The sequence below is a fragment of the Lepidochelys olivacea genome (genome assembly GCF_965140295.1).
Source record: "Lepidochelys olivacea isolate rLepOli2 genome assembly, chromosome: 7".
Taxonomy (NCBI): Eukaryota; Metazoa; Chordata; order Testudines; family Cheloniidae; genus Lepidochelys; species Lepidochelys olivacea.
In genome coordinates, this window is record NC_140417.1 from 104,573,465 (window position 1) to 104,588,515 (window position 15,051).

Here is a 15,051-nt window from a genome sequence, read left to right on the forward strand (position 1 = left end):
AAATCATTTCACTTGTTTCCTAATCTTGCTGAAGACCAAGAACTACAGGGTTTTTTTAGTATATGTCTTCCTCTTTCTCGTTCTTTAAAATTTCATTGTATGGCAAGATTTGTTTATGTTTTAACTGCTCTCCCTGATATTTTTAAGTCTTGCCCACTTACAATTATTTTATTTTTTGTAATGTTTAACCTTGTGATTATTTTGAGATTGAATTGGATGTAGAAATCATTAAGAGTAAATAGAAGTTTTGTGCTCAACTAGCTGAGTCCTACACACCGAAAATGGAAAAACCTTTTCTTAATTACAATTTCATGTAAAGGTTGTGAAGTGACCTGCTTTTTTCGGTGCCCTTCACATCTGGTTTTCTCCAGCTTATTCATGCCTGCCAAATCCCACTCTGGGTGCTCTTGTCATATTTTTAATAGTCTCTTAAGTTGTGTTCTTATTGCTGCTTGGTATCCTCACAAACACCTGTCAAACACAAACGGACGGCTTAAAATTATTAGGAAGGAAGGGCCCCATTCATGGAAATTACATTAAGCTGTGCTTTATGCCTGTGGTGGGGGTGATTATTTTTATCATTATTTTGCTTTGCAGAAAGCTTTTCTCCAGGGAATGATAAAGTGAATAGAGCTGGTCAGAGTAGCTTTGTTGGCATCACTTTCTGTCAGAAAATGCAGTTTAGTCAAAATCAAAACACTTTGTGAAATCATGTTGATTTCACCAAAATTTTGTTTTGGAGGAAAAAAAGCTCTAGGCTGGAACTCCCCATTTTGATACTTTTGGAATGAAAAACTTCAATTTTTCCTTTCAAAATGACCTTTCATTTTGAAATATTTAAAATTTAACGTTTAAAAAAGTCAGTACATTTTTGTGAGAATGAAATATTTTGATTGACTTGAAACAAATTGCGGTGAGGATTTTCTTTTGCGGAGAATTTTGAAATTTTGGGGGTTTCTTATCAGAATTAAACCAAATCTTGAAATCCCTGTATCCGCCACAAAATGAAATTTGCATTCTCCGTACAGCTCTAATAGTGAGTGAGTGAACTTGTGTTGTTTCTAGACTATATATGGAGATTAAGCCATGTAATATATGTCCTCTCCTGGCTACAGTGGGAAGCAAGCATAGGCGCCAACTCTGTAGGTGCTTCAGGGCTGGAGCACCCACAGGGAAAAATTGGTGGGTGCTCTGCACCTTTGCCTCCTCCCCTGAGCACACCATGTCCCTGCTTCTCCTCCCAGTGTTTGCCGCCATGAGACAGCTGTTTCGCAGTGTAACAAGCTGTGCGCGGGAGGGGGGAGAAGCTGGAACTCGGTGTGCTCAGGGGAGGAGGTGGGGAAGAGGCGGGGCTGGGATTTGGGGAAAGGGTCCAATAGGGGCAGGGAGGGGGGCAGAGTTGGGGCGGGGACTTTGGGGAAGGGGTTGGAACAGGGGCAGGGCAGGGGTGGAGTTCGGGGGTGTGTCGAGCACCCACCGGCACCAGGAAAAGTTGGTGCCTATGGAAGCAAGGATGGAAGAGGGTGGAGACTCTGGTTTGAATATGATGGGGAAGAAGCAAGATGTAGATGTGCCTTTGATTGATAATGGGCCAAAGACCGGGAAGATAATTTTTGGTTGGGTAGGTGGACTGTATTTAGTGGGTGGATAGTTATGTGTGAGGGCTTGTAACCTGTATTTGGCATATACACGATGCAGGGTTCCTCGATATACAAATATATAACTTTAGATTCTAACTGGTAATCTTAACATACAGGCAACACAGGTTTCTGCATCTGTTCAGACACATGTGTTTCTATGCAGTTTATAATCTGAAAATATAATTGCCAAGTGCAGTGCTGCTGAAATGAGCAAAGACCTATAAATGGAGATTTTGACCGTATGAAGAGTGAAGCCATTGTGAATGAGAACTTTTATTGTCAGGATTTGTTTTAATATAGAGCATGTAAAAGTGGAGCCTTGGTAATGAGAGTAAACGAAGCCCCAGGGCCTGTTTTGATTGCACTGGTAACACTATAGACTTTATCAGAAGAAACATAAATGCAACCATGGTGAAAGTGTTTAGCTCCATGAAACTGTCACTACAAAGAAGAAACTATATGTTAATTAGGATCTCATAAATAACCTGTACTTCATTAGGAGTCTTGACAGATTAAATAAACTTGATTCAATAGAAATATAAAAACATAAATGATCAAATAATTTCTCAAAAATCAGCACTAAAGCTGCTGCCCAGGATGGTCCATATTGGGTGCTGTGCAGCCAGCAAGGGACATGATGTTGCCATCGGTGGAAGTTTGGAGGAAAAAGGAGATGAGAGAATGATGGGTCTGGTAGATCATGTAACAGAAGTAATATGTGAACTTGGGATCTGAACTGTTGTTTTACCCACCCCGTATGGTGCAGTCTGGCGATATTGCTTGGGTGATCTTTTCTTAAAGAAGGATATGCGGGGGTGCAAAGGAATCATTGTGCTTCATTCTTGCAACATGAGAGAAAAAGCTGATGATCTGAGAGGGGAAAAGGCTCCGGGGGGCAGTTTTGGGGAAAGGGTTGTAAAATATCAATGAGATCCTTAAAATCTGCAGTCGCTGTTTGTGGACAATAGCGTCCATCCCACGTGATCTAGCTCACAATACATTACTCTCATGAGATCCACAAATGACCCTCTCCTGCCTCCCTCCCGGTGCATGAAGGACCCAACTCCAAACAGACTTTGTACTTGGACCTGCTGTCCAGCCAAATCTCCCTGGGAGAGGGATGGGATTTAATTAAGTTAAAAGACGTGTATATCTTTTTAAATGCTGATAATGGAAGTGCTATCTCTTTGTATAGCTTTATCTACATTAACACTCAGTTGATTTTTTTAATATAACAAGCTCTTGACTTTAGGAAGCTTCTGTGTCTGGAATGGAAGTTTTGGTACTTCAGAATGTTACATTAATTATTAATGTGAGTGGGAATCATGTTCTGTAGCATCCCTTACATTTAAAAAAATCAATTAATTATTGCTATAAATCTCTGAGATTATGCTGCAGTCGTATTGCTGGGAAATTGGCCATTAACTACCAGGAAATCGCCTATTTTCCATCAGTCAGAATTCAGTTGTACCAACACAACCCTTTTCTTTTTATAAATTAACTATCAATGTGATGCATAATTGATAACCATTTATAATAATAACAATAATCTCCATGAAATTGTCATCTTGGTATACAGCAGATTTGTTAGAGCCTTTACCCCACTCCCTTATTTTCACCCTAGCTTACTGCATGCGTTAACTATTAATAGCCTGTGTTTTCTGGGAGATTGTTCCCGCACTGATCTTTTTTATTTTATTTTGGGGGGAGGGAGGGTGCGTAAGCTTAGTTGTTGGAGATGAAGGGGTAATATACAAGATATATTACAATACTTTGCAATTAATTATATGAAGATCTCAAAGGGCTTTACAAAGGTGGGTAAGTGTTATCTCCTTTTCACAGAAGGGGAAACAGATGCACAGAGAGGTTATGTATATTGCCCAAGGAAAGCTGCTTGACATCACCCCTATGTTTTCTAATCTCCAGACCCCTATGTTTACCATGGTCCTTGTCACTTTGTATCATAAGACACCATTACTTATAGTTGTATGTATTGTGTTGTTAAACTTATGTATTTCACACCAACAGTATGCAACGCTACCGACAATGGAATAGAGGGCTTTCCGTAGTACTTATTAGATGAAAATAATTCCCTTCCTCTGTTGTATTGTGGTAACCTTGAATGAATGGTGCACAATTTGAGATTCTCTCCTTTTTTTGTTTGATTGTTTTAACCTTTTATGGTGCTTTTCCTTAATTGTGCCCCAGAAAGCTGAAAGTTGGCAGCTCCATATTGATTGCTCTCTGGTAAAGAGTTCCTTGCTGTAGTAGCCTTTTGCTACCAGTATGTGGCATTAAATCAATGTGCAGCTTTGCTACCCTCTGCTCCAGGGGTGGGCAAATTACAGCCGACAGCCCGCATCCGGCCGGTCAGACCTTTTAATCTGGCCCTCAAGCTTCCACTGGGGAGCGGGGTTGGGAGCTTTCTCCGCTCCAGTGTTCCAGCTGGGGAACGGGGTCAGGGGCTTGCTTTTCTCCACTCCATGCTGCTCCCGGAAGCAGGAGCAGCCAGGGGGCTCTGCATGCTGCCCCCGCCCCAAGCACCGGCTCTTCAGCTCCCATTGGCTGGGACCTGTGGGGGCGGTGCCTGCGGATGGGGCAGCACTCAGAGCGGCATGGCCCCGCCTCTGGAGGGGATATGGGCCTCTGTTTCCAGGAGCTGCTTCAGGTGAGCGCTGCCTGGATCCTGCACCCCTAAGCCCCCCTGCGCCTCAACCGCCTGCCACAGCCCTGATTGCCCTCCAAACCCTTTGATCCCAGCCCGGAGCACCCTCCTGCACCCCAAACCTCTCTCCAGCCCCACCCCAGAATCTGCACCCCCAACCGGAGCCCTCATCCCCCCCATGTGCCCCAATCCCCTGCCCCAGCCAGCCCTCTATACAATTTCCGTACCGAGATGTGGCCCTCAGGCCAAAAAGTTTGCCCACCCCTGCTCTACTCATTGCCTTTAGTTTCAGTGAAGTGCCCTGCAACTCCTTGTTTGGTATAGCTCATGTGTCCCTGCGGCAGCAAAGTAGGGAGGTTTGTTAAACTCACTAAGAATCCAGGGAAACCTAAAGTGGCTGTTCCAGAAGGTATCTCCAATGCCTACACCAGTGTGCTGTTGAGAGCTACTGTGATCAGATGGGGTACACCCTCTTGCCTGTCTTTGTGGGTGTTTTCTAAATGGCCCTGCATCTTTGTCTCTTGAGCCAGACTCCTTCAAGTACATAGAATCTTGTGATTAGACTTGTATCTTTATAGTAGTTCATGATATAGTGTGTGACAGGTGGATCTTAATGGTATCTAAACCAAAAACTTGTTAGTGCTTCCATCATTATGTGTATGTACATACAAAGGCAGCTTTCCTCACTGTCTCTCCACCTTCATTTCACCCACCAAAGATGATCTTGAATGAAAGATGTTGGCTTGGAACATAAATTCCTTCCCCCACAAAAACTCTTCCTCACCTAAAAACATTAATAGTAGACCTCACAGGCTTGCACTGGTGACTGGAAGACCAAGTAGGTCGGCATAACACAAGTCAAGGACACTATATCAAAATCTAGCTCATGTTCATCTACCTTCCCCCTAGCACTCAAGGCAGGATGGGTTAACACTGAATTACTGGGAGTATAGTTTTACTTAGTAAAATTTTAATGCTGGTGGTAGACAGTTGCTGGAAATCAGATATCAGCATGAGCTCTTTTCATTTATTTCCCAATTCAGTTAACAACTAGGTGCTGCTTGCTCTGAAAACCAAACTCATGTCATCCATTTGCGGACAGTACCAAGCTAGGAGGGGTTGCAAGTGCTTTGGAGGATAGGATTAAAATTCAGAATGATCTGAATAAACTGGAGAAATGGTCTGAAGTAAATAGTATGTAATTCAATAAGGACAAATGCAAAGTACTCCACTTAGGAAGAAACAATCAGTTGCACACATACAAAATGGGAAATGACTGCCCAGGAAGGAGTACTGTGGAAAGGGATCTTGGGATCAGAGTGGGTCACAAGCTAAATATGACTCAACAGTGTAACGCTGTTGCAAAAAAAGCAAACATCATTCTGGGATGTATTAGCAGGAGTATTGTAAGTAAGACACGAGAAGTAATTCTTCCACTTTACTCCAAGCTGCTTAGGCCTCAACTGGAGTATTGTGTCCTGTTCTGGGCACTGGATTTCAGGAAAGACGTGGACAAATTGGAGAGAGGTCAGAGAAGAGCAACAAAAATGATTAAAGGTCTAGAAAACATGACCTATGAGGGAAGATTGAAAAAATTGGGTTTGTTTAGTCTGGAGAAGAGAAGACTGAGAGGGGACATGATAACAATTTTCAAATACATTACAGGTTGTTACAAGGAGGAGGGAGAAAAATTGTTCTTCTTAACCTCCGAGGATAGGACATGACTCAATGGGCTTAAATTGCAGCAAGGGCAGTTTAGGTTGGACATTAGGAAACACTGCCTAACTGTCAGAGTGGTTAAGCCCTGGAATAAATTGCCTAGGGAGGTTGTGGAATCTCCACCATTGTGGATCTTTAAGAGCAGGTTGGACAAACACCTCTCAGGAATTGTCTAGATAATACTTATTCCTGCCTTGAATACAGGGGACTGGACTAGATGACCTCTCGAGGTCCCTTCCAGTTCTGATTCAATGATTCTGTGTCCAGGGTTTATGATAGTACTGTTGCATTAAAGTGCCACAGTGGCACTTCTAGTCTCTATTCCTAGTGCAGACTGCTCCGATATGCATGTTCAAGAACTAAACAAAACTTGTGCTCTGTTTAAAAAAAATAAATAAAAAGTGATGAATAATATGCAAGTGTCTCTATTTGCCTGATTTTGTTAATTTCTTTGGGAAAGACTTGGGACCTTGTCCCTTTATAGAACACTTCTTATAGATAAACCACATCTGCCAATTGCTAGATTACTTTAATTAATGAGACACCGATATGTGGCAGCCTTTAAAGGGTGTGCCTGTTGGAAATGTCACATCCAGCATCAAATGTGTAACACTGGCCTTTTGAGTACGGCTGAGAGAACAAACTACAATTATGGTTGGGCTGTGTGTGAAAAATTGTGGGTAATATATAAAAGTCTCTGTTTCAGGAGTCCAAATTGTACCTCCAGTGATAACTATTTTATTGGAAATGAATTGAATAAGACATGATATCCAAAGCGCATGTGTTCAAAGGAGATATCAGATGAGCAAAAGTAACTTTTCTTTTGCTCTGTCTCTAATCTTTCAGAGCCTGTGAATACAGTTTGGGTTTCTGAGGCTGAAATAAAACACAGAAATCTTACATATAACACTTTAACAAGTATTGCCATGCTGTTGTACAATGTTGCTATTTCTTATTGCAAGGAAGATAAAACTTGAATTGCAGCATAAAATCTGTGACTACTTGAGAACATGGGTTGAAAGTATTCAGTTTGAAACTTTCATTTCAGAAAGTCCACAGTAACGTCAAGCATAGACTGTTGTCATCCTTTGCACCAAGGGTCCTAAATGTAAGGATTATTTTTCCTTGTTTCAGGGTTTATAGTGCCGTTATGCACTCAGACTCCTGTGAATTTTCCTGAGTTCTTGGAGGACTGCTTTGCTTTTTGAATCAGAAAGTTACAAAATACAGTAAAGAATGGCACTTGTGGATAAACACAAAGTCAAACGACAGCGATTGGACAGAATTTGTGAAGGTAAGACTGAGCATAATCCAATATTTCTAATGAAACCTGCATAGATTCTTTAAAAGAAAGTAGAATTGCTGAACTATGGTTAGCACTGGTGTTTGTAAGTGAAACACCTGATCCTGTTTTGAAAGTGACCTGCAAATTATAAGACTTTGGTTTACTGGTCATCTCTTTTGCATTGCTTAGTAATTTATAGTGAAATGACACTCTTATCTGTAGTCTAGATGTTGCCATATCAAGATGTTGGCTCGGACTTTGCATTTACATTGCCTTACAGAGATGGTGCTGCTTTGTTAAAAGTGCTGTACTGTGAGCCCATGTGGAAGTTAATTATCCTAAATCCCAAATGGAAACGAGTAATGGGTAGCTCTTCCCAGCATTTCCTCACTAAGTCACACCAGTGCCGGTGCCCCAGACTATGTGAGAGAGATTGCTGGATGCAAAACAACTACCTCTCTTGTCCACACACTCATGGCAATGCCACACTATCTAGCTTAGCATTTTGTAATGCATTTTGAGCAATGTCAGTTATGATAGGCACTCTGAAACCAGTTTATGGTTTAAATGGCGGTTTAAACGACCAAGATTTTCTGGAGACACACTTACTCCTCCACTCCTCGGGCTACAATAAATTCAGCTCTTCAGCAACATTGACAATTTCTGTATGTGTTAACTGTGTTTGTTGTTGAAATGTAACTGAATGTATCGGACAGAATATTAGACAAACAATTTTTCCTTCATTAGCAAATGTGTGATGCCAAGATAAATTTGTTTGTAGATCCATTCTGTATTCATAGTGTGTGTTTGAGTGCATTAGCCCAGGTAGGTTTTTCCTTTACTTTTCTGTGTTTTGTTCAGTGTAACAACAGAACGACAGCCAGTAGTTAATGTATCTCTGCTGCATCTTCAGATGGCATAAGCTACTTTTATTTACTTATGAGAAAAGTCAAGTGGTGCCAGACAACCTCAGACTTTCCAATGTGCTCGCTGATACTTCTCTGATGAGAGCTGGCGGCCATCTCATAAACATTTTACAAGCTTTAGCAAAAAAGGAACAAAGTGTCATTCAAGCAGCTGTAGCTTAAATCTTGTCTGCTGAGTGATTATCTATGTTTCAAGGGAGAATCTGTCCAGGTAGATGGTTTCAATTTTTATGAACAATGGCTAGTAGGGGCATACTTCAAAGTATTATGTTAAATGCTCCCAAATAAAATTCTGCTCTTGGATGTGGGCACACAACTCCCACCGAAGTTTTATGATGCCAAGAAACACATTTTATAACAATTTTCAGCAGAACATATAAGACCCCTCAGGTTGCACAACTGAAGGCAAAACTGAGTCCCTACATGTTTTGCTCTAGTGGTTATGGACTGTGTTTTTCTTGATACAGCAGTAATTAAATACAACTCCTTCGCTATCATTTTAAGCTTTCCATGAATTATTTAACCATTAATTGTGTGGGGTGATCCTAGTGATCTCCTTGGATATACAACCCGCACATGAAATACACGTTGTTACTGATATCCCTCAGGAAGCGGTATTATTCATCAGATAGGACTGCATTTCAAGCTCAATGCAGAGAGCACGAAATTGAAAAATGAGTTCTTCATTTAATCATGTAATATAGAAAAATGTAAAAGCCATTCCACCTGTCAGTTTAATTAACCCAATCAAAACTGGGTTAATCTGCCTTAACTCTGCTCCAGAGCATGTTGCCTTTGTAATACGGGGGGGTGCGGGGGCGGGAAAAGGGAGTCGGGAGGAAGTTGCCGACAGTGGCCGGAATATATGGCAGCAAAGAGTTACATATCTATCCATTTGAATGCCATAAACACTCAGGTGTAGTGTTCTATCTTATCTTTAAAAAATGACTTTGAACCTGACTTAAAAGACTTATATTGGCAGAGTTGGGATTTTCAAAAGCAGCCTTTCCAGTTTGATGTTTGCTATCAGATCTGGTTGCTGAGTGAACAAGAAACTCAAAAGGATCATAGGACAAACCTGCTAGCAGAACATTAGATATGATTGAAGTTTAGATTATTTTCCTCTGAACAACTGATTTGAGCTTTTTGTTCTTTCTTGGCTAAAATCATTTTCTAATCTGTAAAAGTGCCATTTACATAACTTTTGAAAAAAGCACATTTGCCGTCCACTAACTTCATTTGTGATTTGAATTAAATTGATGGGATTTACTGTTGTGCAGCAACACGTTATGTTGTGTGTGACTTCCAAAACGTTGAAAGGTTACAGGTTAGGATTGGCTGTAACAACCATTGTAAAACTAATCCTGAAAAATAATTTTCCAGAGTCTTAGGCTATATCTACACTTAAAACATTATGGCAGCACAGCTGCAGCTGTGGCGCTATAGTGCTTCAGTGTAGACATGCACTACAGTGACTTCTCCTGTGGCTGTCGTTAATCCACCTCCCCAAGAGGCGGTAGCTAGGTCAACAGAACTAGTGCTGTCTACACCAGGAGTTAGGTTGGCTTAACTACATCTCTCAGGGGAGTGGACTTTTCACACCCCCTGCCCAACGTAGTTCAGTCAATCAGTGGAGACCAGCCCGTAGGGTTGTAGGATTATCATACACCACATTGGCTTTGCTGAAGGCTATTTTTTTGTTGAAATATCTTTTATTGTGGTCAGGTTGGACTGTGGGGTAATAAATTCCTGAACACTGGCCATTCCAGCTGCTATGAAAGCATAATTTGAAAAAGCAGGCATTTTACTTTGCCTGATTTTGTCTTGGGGTCTTCAGATATTATACGGAATTATTGGTGTAGGGGAGGGTACAGTAGCGGACAAATGAAAGAAGTGGAAAAGCTTCCACAGGAGACATTTAGAGAGACAAACACCAGAATATCCCATGGCTCAGTAGTTTGGGCATGCTCCTCAGATGTGGGAGACCAGTATTCAAATCCCTTCTCCACCTGGGTCTCCCACACCCTAGATAAGTGATCTAACCACCAGGCTGAAGGTTATATGGAAGTTGCCACTGGTACCACCACCATCACCTGTTCCATCGGTCACTTTGTGAATCTAACCATGTTGAAAAAATCCATTCAGGTCAGACAAAATGTGGAAGCTTAATCAGAACAACTTCCTAGAGTTACAAGCAGTTCAGAAAGTGGTTCTCTCTACTCTAGTCTTACCTGCCATGATGGATTTGGTTGCCATTCATGTGTAAAGCAACACTAGGACTTCCATGGCATACTGACACTTCCAGGCTGGAACAAGCAAATACAAGTTAAAATTCCTTAATGAAAAAAGGGGGAATTCTCTTGCTTCTGGGTCAGGAAAGCTTTTTGTTTTGTTCGTTTACAGTAATGTTCATTGTGTGATAGGTGCTTACCAAGACCTCATTAAGGACAACTTCTGCTCTGAGGAGTTCACAACATAAGGCATTTAATGATTAAAACCTGCCTTGGGACTAATAAACAGTCTGTAGGTCAACTAAATAGATGGTTTTGTTTTTGTTTGTTTGTTTATTGTTAAGAAATAAATTCCTGTTTATGTCAGGAAATTTGTATCACAAATGGTCATTCAAAGAGAAACAATGTGTTAGAGATTATATCAAGTATGGATACATTTGCCAATACTGGGTAAAAATTACTCATTTGGAATAAAGAGGGAAGTAGTCTATTAGTACATTTGAGCTGGCTTTGTTTCATGAGTATAATTCATTGTAAAGAGGTTTTTTCCTCCCTCCCCAATAAAACTGTATTTGTTTTTCTTTTTGCCTGTCAAAAGACATAAAACGATCAGACTTTTTAGGAAGTGTAGCTTACCAAGTTTCTCCATGGGGAAAGAGAGAGAAATTAATGGAGGCAAATAAAAAGTTTTGCAGATCCTCAGCTGTTAAACTTATTTTATGTTGATTTACACCAATTGAGGTTCTGGCAAACTCCACTTAAAATTTTGGTTAATGATTGGTTCCTCCTGATTTGGTGCCCTGTTCCAGTATATCCATCCGAAGTTCATTGGTCTAGTCATTACTTTCTAACGCACTCACATTTTTCACAAAGGCCTTTCCTTGAAGCTTATTACTCCCTGTGTTGTTGGTTTCAGAGTAGCAGCCGTGTTAGTCTGTATCCGCAAAAAGAAAAGGAGGACTTGTGGCACCTTTGAGACTAACAAATTTATTTGAGCATAAGCTTTTGTGAGCTACAGCTCACTTCGTCGGATGCATTCAGTGGAAAATACAGTGGGGAGATTTATATACACAGAGAACATGAAACAATGGGTGTTACCATACACACTGTAACGAGAGAGATCAGGTAAGGTGAGCTATTACCAGCAGGAGAGCGGGGACAGGGGGGGACCTTTTGTAGTGATAATCAAGGTGGACCATTTCCAGAAGTTGAAAAGAATGTCTGAGGAACGGTGGGGGGAGGTGGGTGGGCGAATAAACATGGAGAAATAGTTTTACTTTGTGTAATGACCCATCCACTCCCAGTCTTTATTCAAGCCTAAGTTAATTGTATCCAGTTTGCAAATTAATTCCAATTCAGCAGTTTCTCGTTGGAGTCTGTTTTTGAAGCTTTTTGTTGTCTGTAATCGAGTGACCAAAGAGATTGAAGTGTTCTCCGACTGGTTTTTGAATGTTATATTTCTTGACATCTGATTTGTGTCCATTTATTCTTTTACGTAGAGACTGTCCAGTTTGGCTAATGTATATGGCAGAGGGGCATTGCTGGCACATGATGGCATATATCACATTGGTAGATGTGCAGGTGAACGAGCCTCTGATAGCGTGGCTGATGTGATTAGGCCCTATGATGGTGTCCCCTGAATAGATATGTGGACACAGTTGGCAACGGGCTTTGTTGCAAGGATAGGTTCCTGGGTTAATGATTCTGTTGTGTGGTGCATGGTTGCTGGTGAGTATTTGCTTCAGATTGGGGGGCTGTCTGTAAGCAAGGGCTGGCCTGTCTCCCAAGATCTGTGAGAGTGATGGGTCGTCCTTCTGGATAGGTTGTAGATCCTTGATGATGCGTTGGAGAGGTTTTAGTTGGGGGCTGAAGGTGTTGGCTAGTGGCGTTCTGTTATTTTCTTTGTTGGGCCTGTCCTGAAGTAGGTAACTTCTGGGTACTCTTCTGGCTCTGTCAATGTGTTTCTTCACTTCAGCAGGTGGATATTGTAGTTGTAAGAATGCTTGCTAGAGAACTTATAGGTGTTTGTCTCTGTCTGAGGGGTTGGAGCAAAGGTGGTTGTATCATAGAGGTTGGCTGAAGACAATGGATCATGTGGTGTGATCTGGATGGAAGCAGGAGGCATATAGGTAAGTATAGCAGTCAGTAAGTTTCCGGTATAGGGTGGTGTTTATGTGACCATCGCTTATTAGCACCGTAGTCTCCAGGAAGTGGATCTCTTGTGTGGCCTAGTCCAGGCTGAGGTTGATGGTGGGTTGGAAATTGTTGAAATCATGGTGGAATTCCTCAAGGGCTTCTTTTCCGTGGGTCCAGATGATGAAGATGTCATCAATGTAGCGCAAGTAGAGTAGGGGTGTTAGGGGACGAGAGCTGAGGAAGCTTTGTTCTAAGTCAGCCATAAAAATGTTGGCATAGTGTGGGGCCATGCGGGTACCCATAACAGTTCCGCTGATTTGAAGGTATACATTGTCCTCAAATGTGAAATAATTATGGGTGAGGACAAAGTCACAAAGTTCAGCCACCAGATTCCGGTAGTGCTGTGAAATATCTGTGTGGTGAAAAGGCATCATGGACATTAGTTAGTGTATGTAGGGTCTAATGAAGTTTGTGGGTCTTCAGATACAACAAAAAAAGTTGACATAAATCCTATGCAGGGAGTTTACATGGATGAACAAAGTTCAGGCAACCACAGTGGGTTCATAAATGTAGGTCAAGCTAAGTCCTCTCACCATGTTGATTCAGACTTTCCCCATAGGTATAAATGAACATTTCTTGGCTTGTGAATAAGCTATTGTGCATGTTCCAGATGAGACAGATGTGCAGTCATTTTTACAGCATTAAGGAATGTGGTGGTGTTGGTTTTTGTTCAAGCCTATATGTGTATTTTATGCACATTTGATCACTTGTGTTACATCACCAAAACTGTGGCATGGGGGAAAACTCCATGACAGGATTTAGAATGAGAGTTACACATGAAACAAGCTGTACAAATTAAAAAAAAAAACAGCTTGTTGGTGTTCTTTGGTAAAGTGTAAGACAAATTAACTGAGCTCTAACCGTATAGATAGGAATACTGGTACAATTTGCATGAATTCCATGTGAAGCTTTTTTTGTATTGGATATCCAACTCAACCTACTATTTAAAGTAGAACATCTTTTCCCACGGTGTTTTGTTAGCTGTCCATAACTCAAAATAAAGATCTCTGTCTTCTGTCTTTACTTTTTAACCCACACCTGTTGTAGCTTTATACTTGTCTAATCTGCAGTTTAGCCTTGTTGTTATTTGTGAACTACTTCTACACCATAGGCTTAATTTTCAGCCTTGATAGTGTTTCCATTTATTCAATTTATACATTAATAAAAACATAGCAACTGTGATATTTTCCCCCCTTTGTACTTCAGAATATGCAACCTGTAGTATAGTCAGCAACCTGTTCTATCAACTATCAATAAGTGAACTCATCTGAGATGTACAGTGTTAATTTTTCAGCTTCCTGACAGCCATAGGCATATGTGCTTGAAAATGATCTGTTCTCAATGACCGATTTGAACAATATATATCCTTATTCATCACTAACGCCTTGAATGTGATCACCCTGAATTTTGGAGAAGTTTGAATCTGGATCCAGAGTTTCAGGCTTGAGCCCATCTCTACAAAATGTACCTATTACAAGCTATTTTGAAAGAAGTTGGATCTCTGGTCTCACTAGAATAAAGTTGCAGGGAAACACATTATATAGCTTTCTTTTACAAGTATACTTTTCAGTACCCATGAACACAGGTAATGTATGTAATTGCTACAACAGTAGTTTCTAGCACTGAGTATGAACTCTTGTTACATTACGCTTGAGTGGGGTTGCTTGTTAGTTTCCCACTGACACTTCAGTATAGACTGTTAGGTTAACAATATTAATTTAATGAATTTATTTAAAGTCTCCAATATATCCTGTTCTTAGTTTAAAAAGAAAACTATCTGCAGCTAACATGCCAAAACCTGCCTGATGTATGTGTACACAAGGCCAAAATTTTCATTGTTGTAGCTGTTGACTTCAGTAGAGTTATGCTATGGATGAATTTGGTCCCCTGTGTTAAAGTTAACTCCAAGAAGTTTAAAGAAGTATCCCATATAGTATGAAAACATTGGTTTCATTCAGTGGATGGCAGTTTTCTCACTAGAAGCAGCTTCTGACAAGGCCAGTGTCCATTCCAGCAGTGCAGATGGAGATGTCTTTCCAGTATCTTAAAAAAAAAAAAAAAGAGGAGTCCTTGTGGCACCTTAGAGACTAACAAATTTATTTGGGCATAATCTTTCGTGAGCTAAAACCCACTTCATCAGATGCTTGGAGTGAAAAATATCGTAAGCAGTGTATCTATATTACAGCACATGTGTTGTAATGTAAAATATACTGTAAAATATATATATTGCTTACTGTATTTTTCACTCCATTCATCTGATGAAGTGGGTTTTAGCCCATGAAAGCTTATGCCCAAATAAATGTGTTAGTCTCTAAGGTGCCACAAGGACTCCTCGTTATTTTTGCTGTTACAGACTAACACGGCTACCCCCTCTGAAACCTGTTTCCAG

General features: G+C 40.8%; 1 protein-coding gene across 7 annotated transcripts in view; it reads left to right on the top strand.

Annotated features, from left to right (window-relative positions):
• The window catches only part of CTBP2 (C-terminal binding protein 2), a 230,659-nt gene that overhangs the window by 128,389 nt on the left and 87,219 nt on the right, over positions 1-15,051 (top strand). For 6 of the 7 annotated variants that reach the window (XR_014712419.1, XM_084634127.1, XM_084634124.1 and 3 more), the window contains one exon: positions 7,159-7,318. The exons of the other annotated variant lie outside the window; for it this stretch is intronic. Coding sequence is in view for 5 of the 6 variants with exons in the window: in XM_084634127.1 (XP_084490253.1) it covers positions 7,261-7,318 (58 nt within the window). In the remaining variant the exon portion in view is untranslated. The remainder of the gene's footprint in view (positions 1-7,158; positions 7,319-15,051) is intronic. 7 annotated transcript variants of the gene reach the window in all.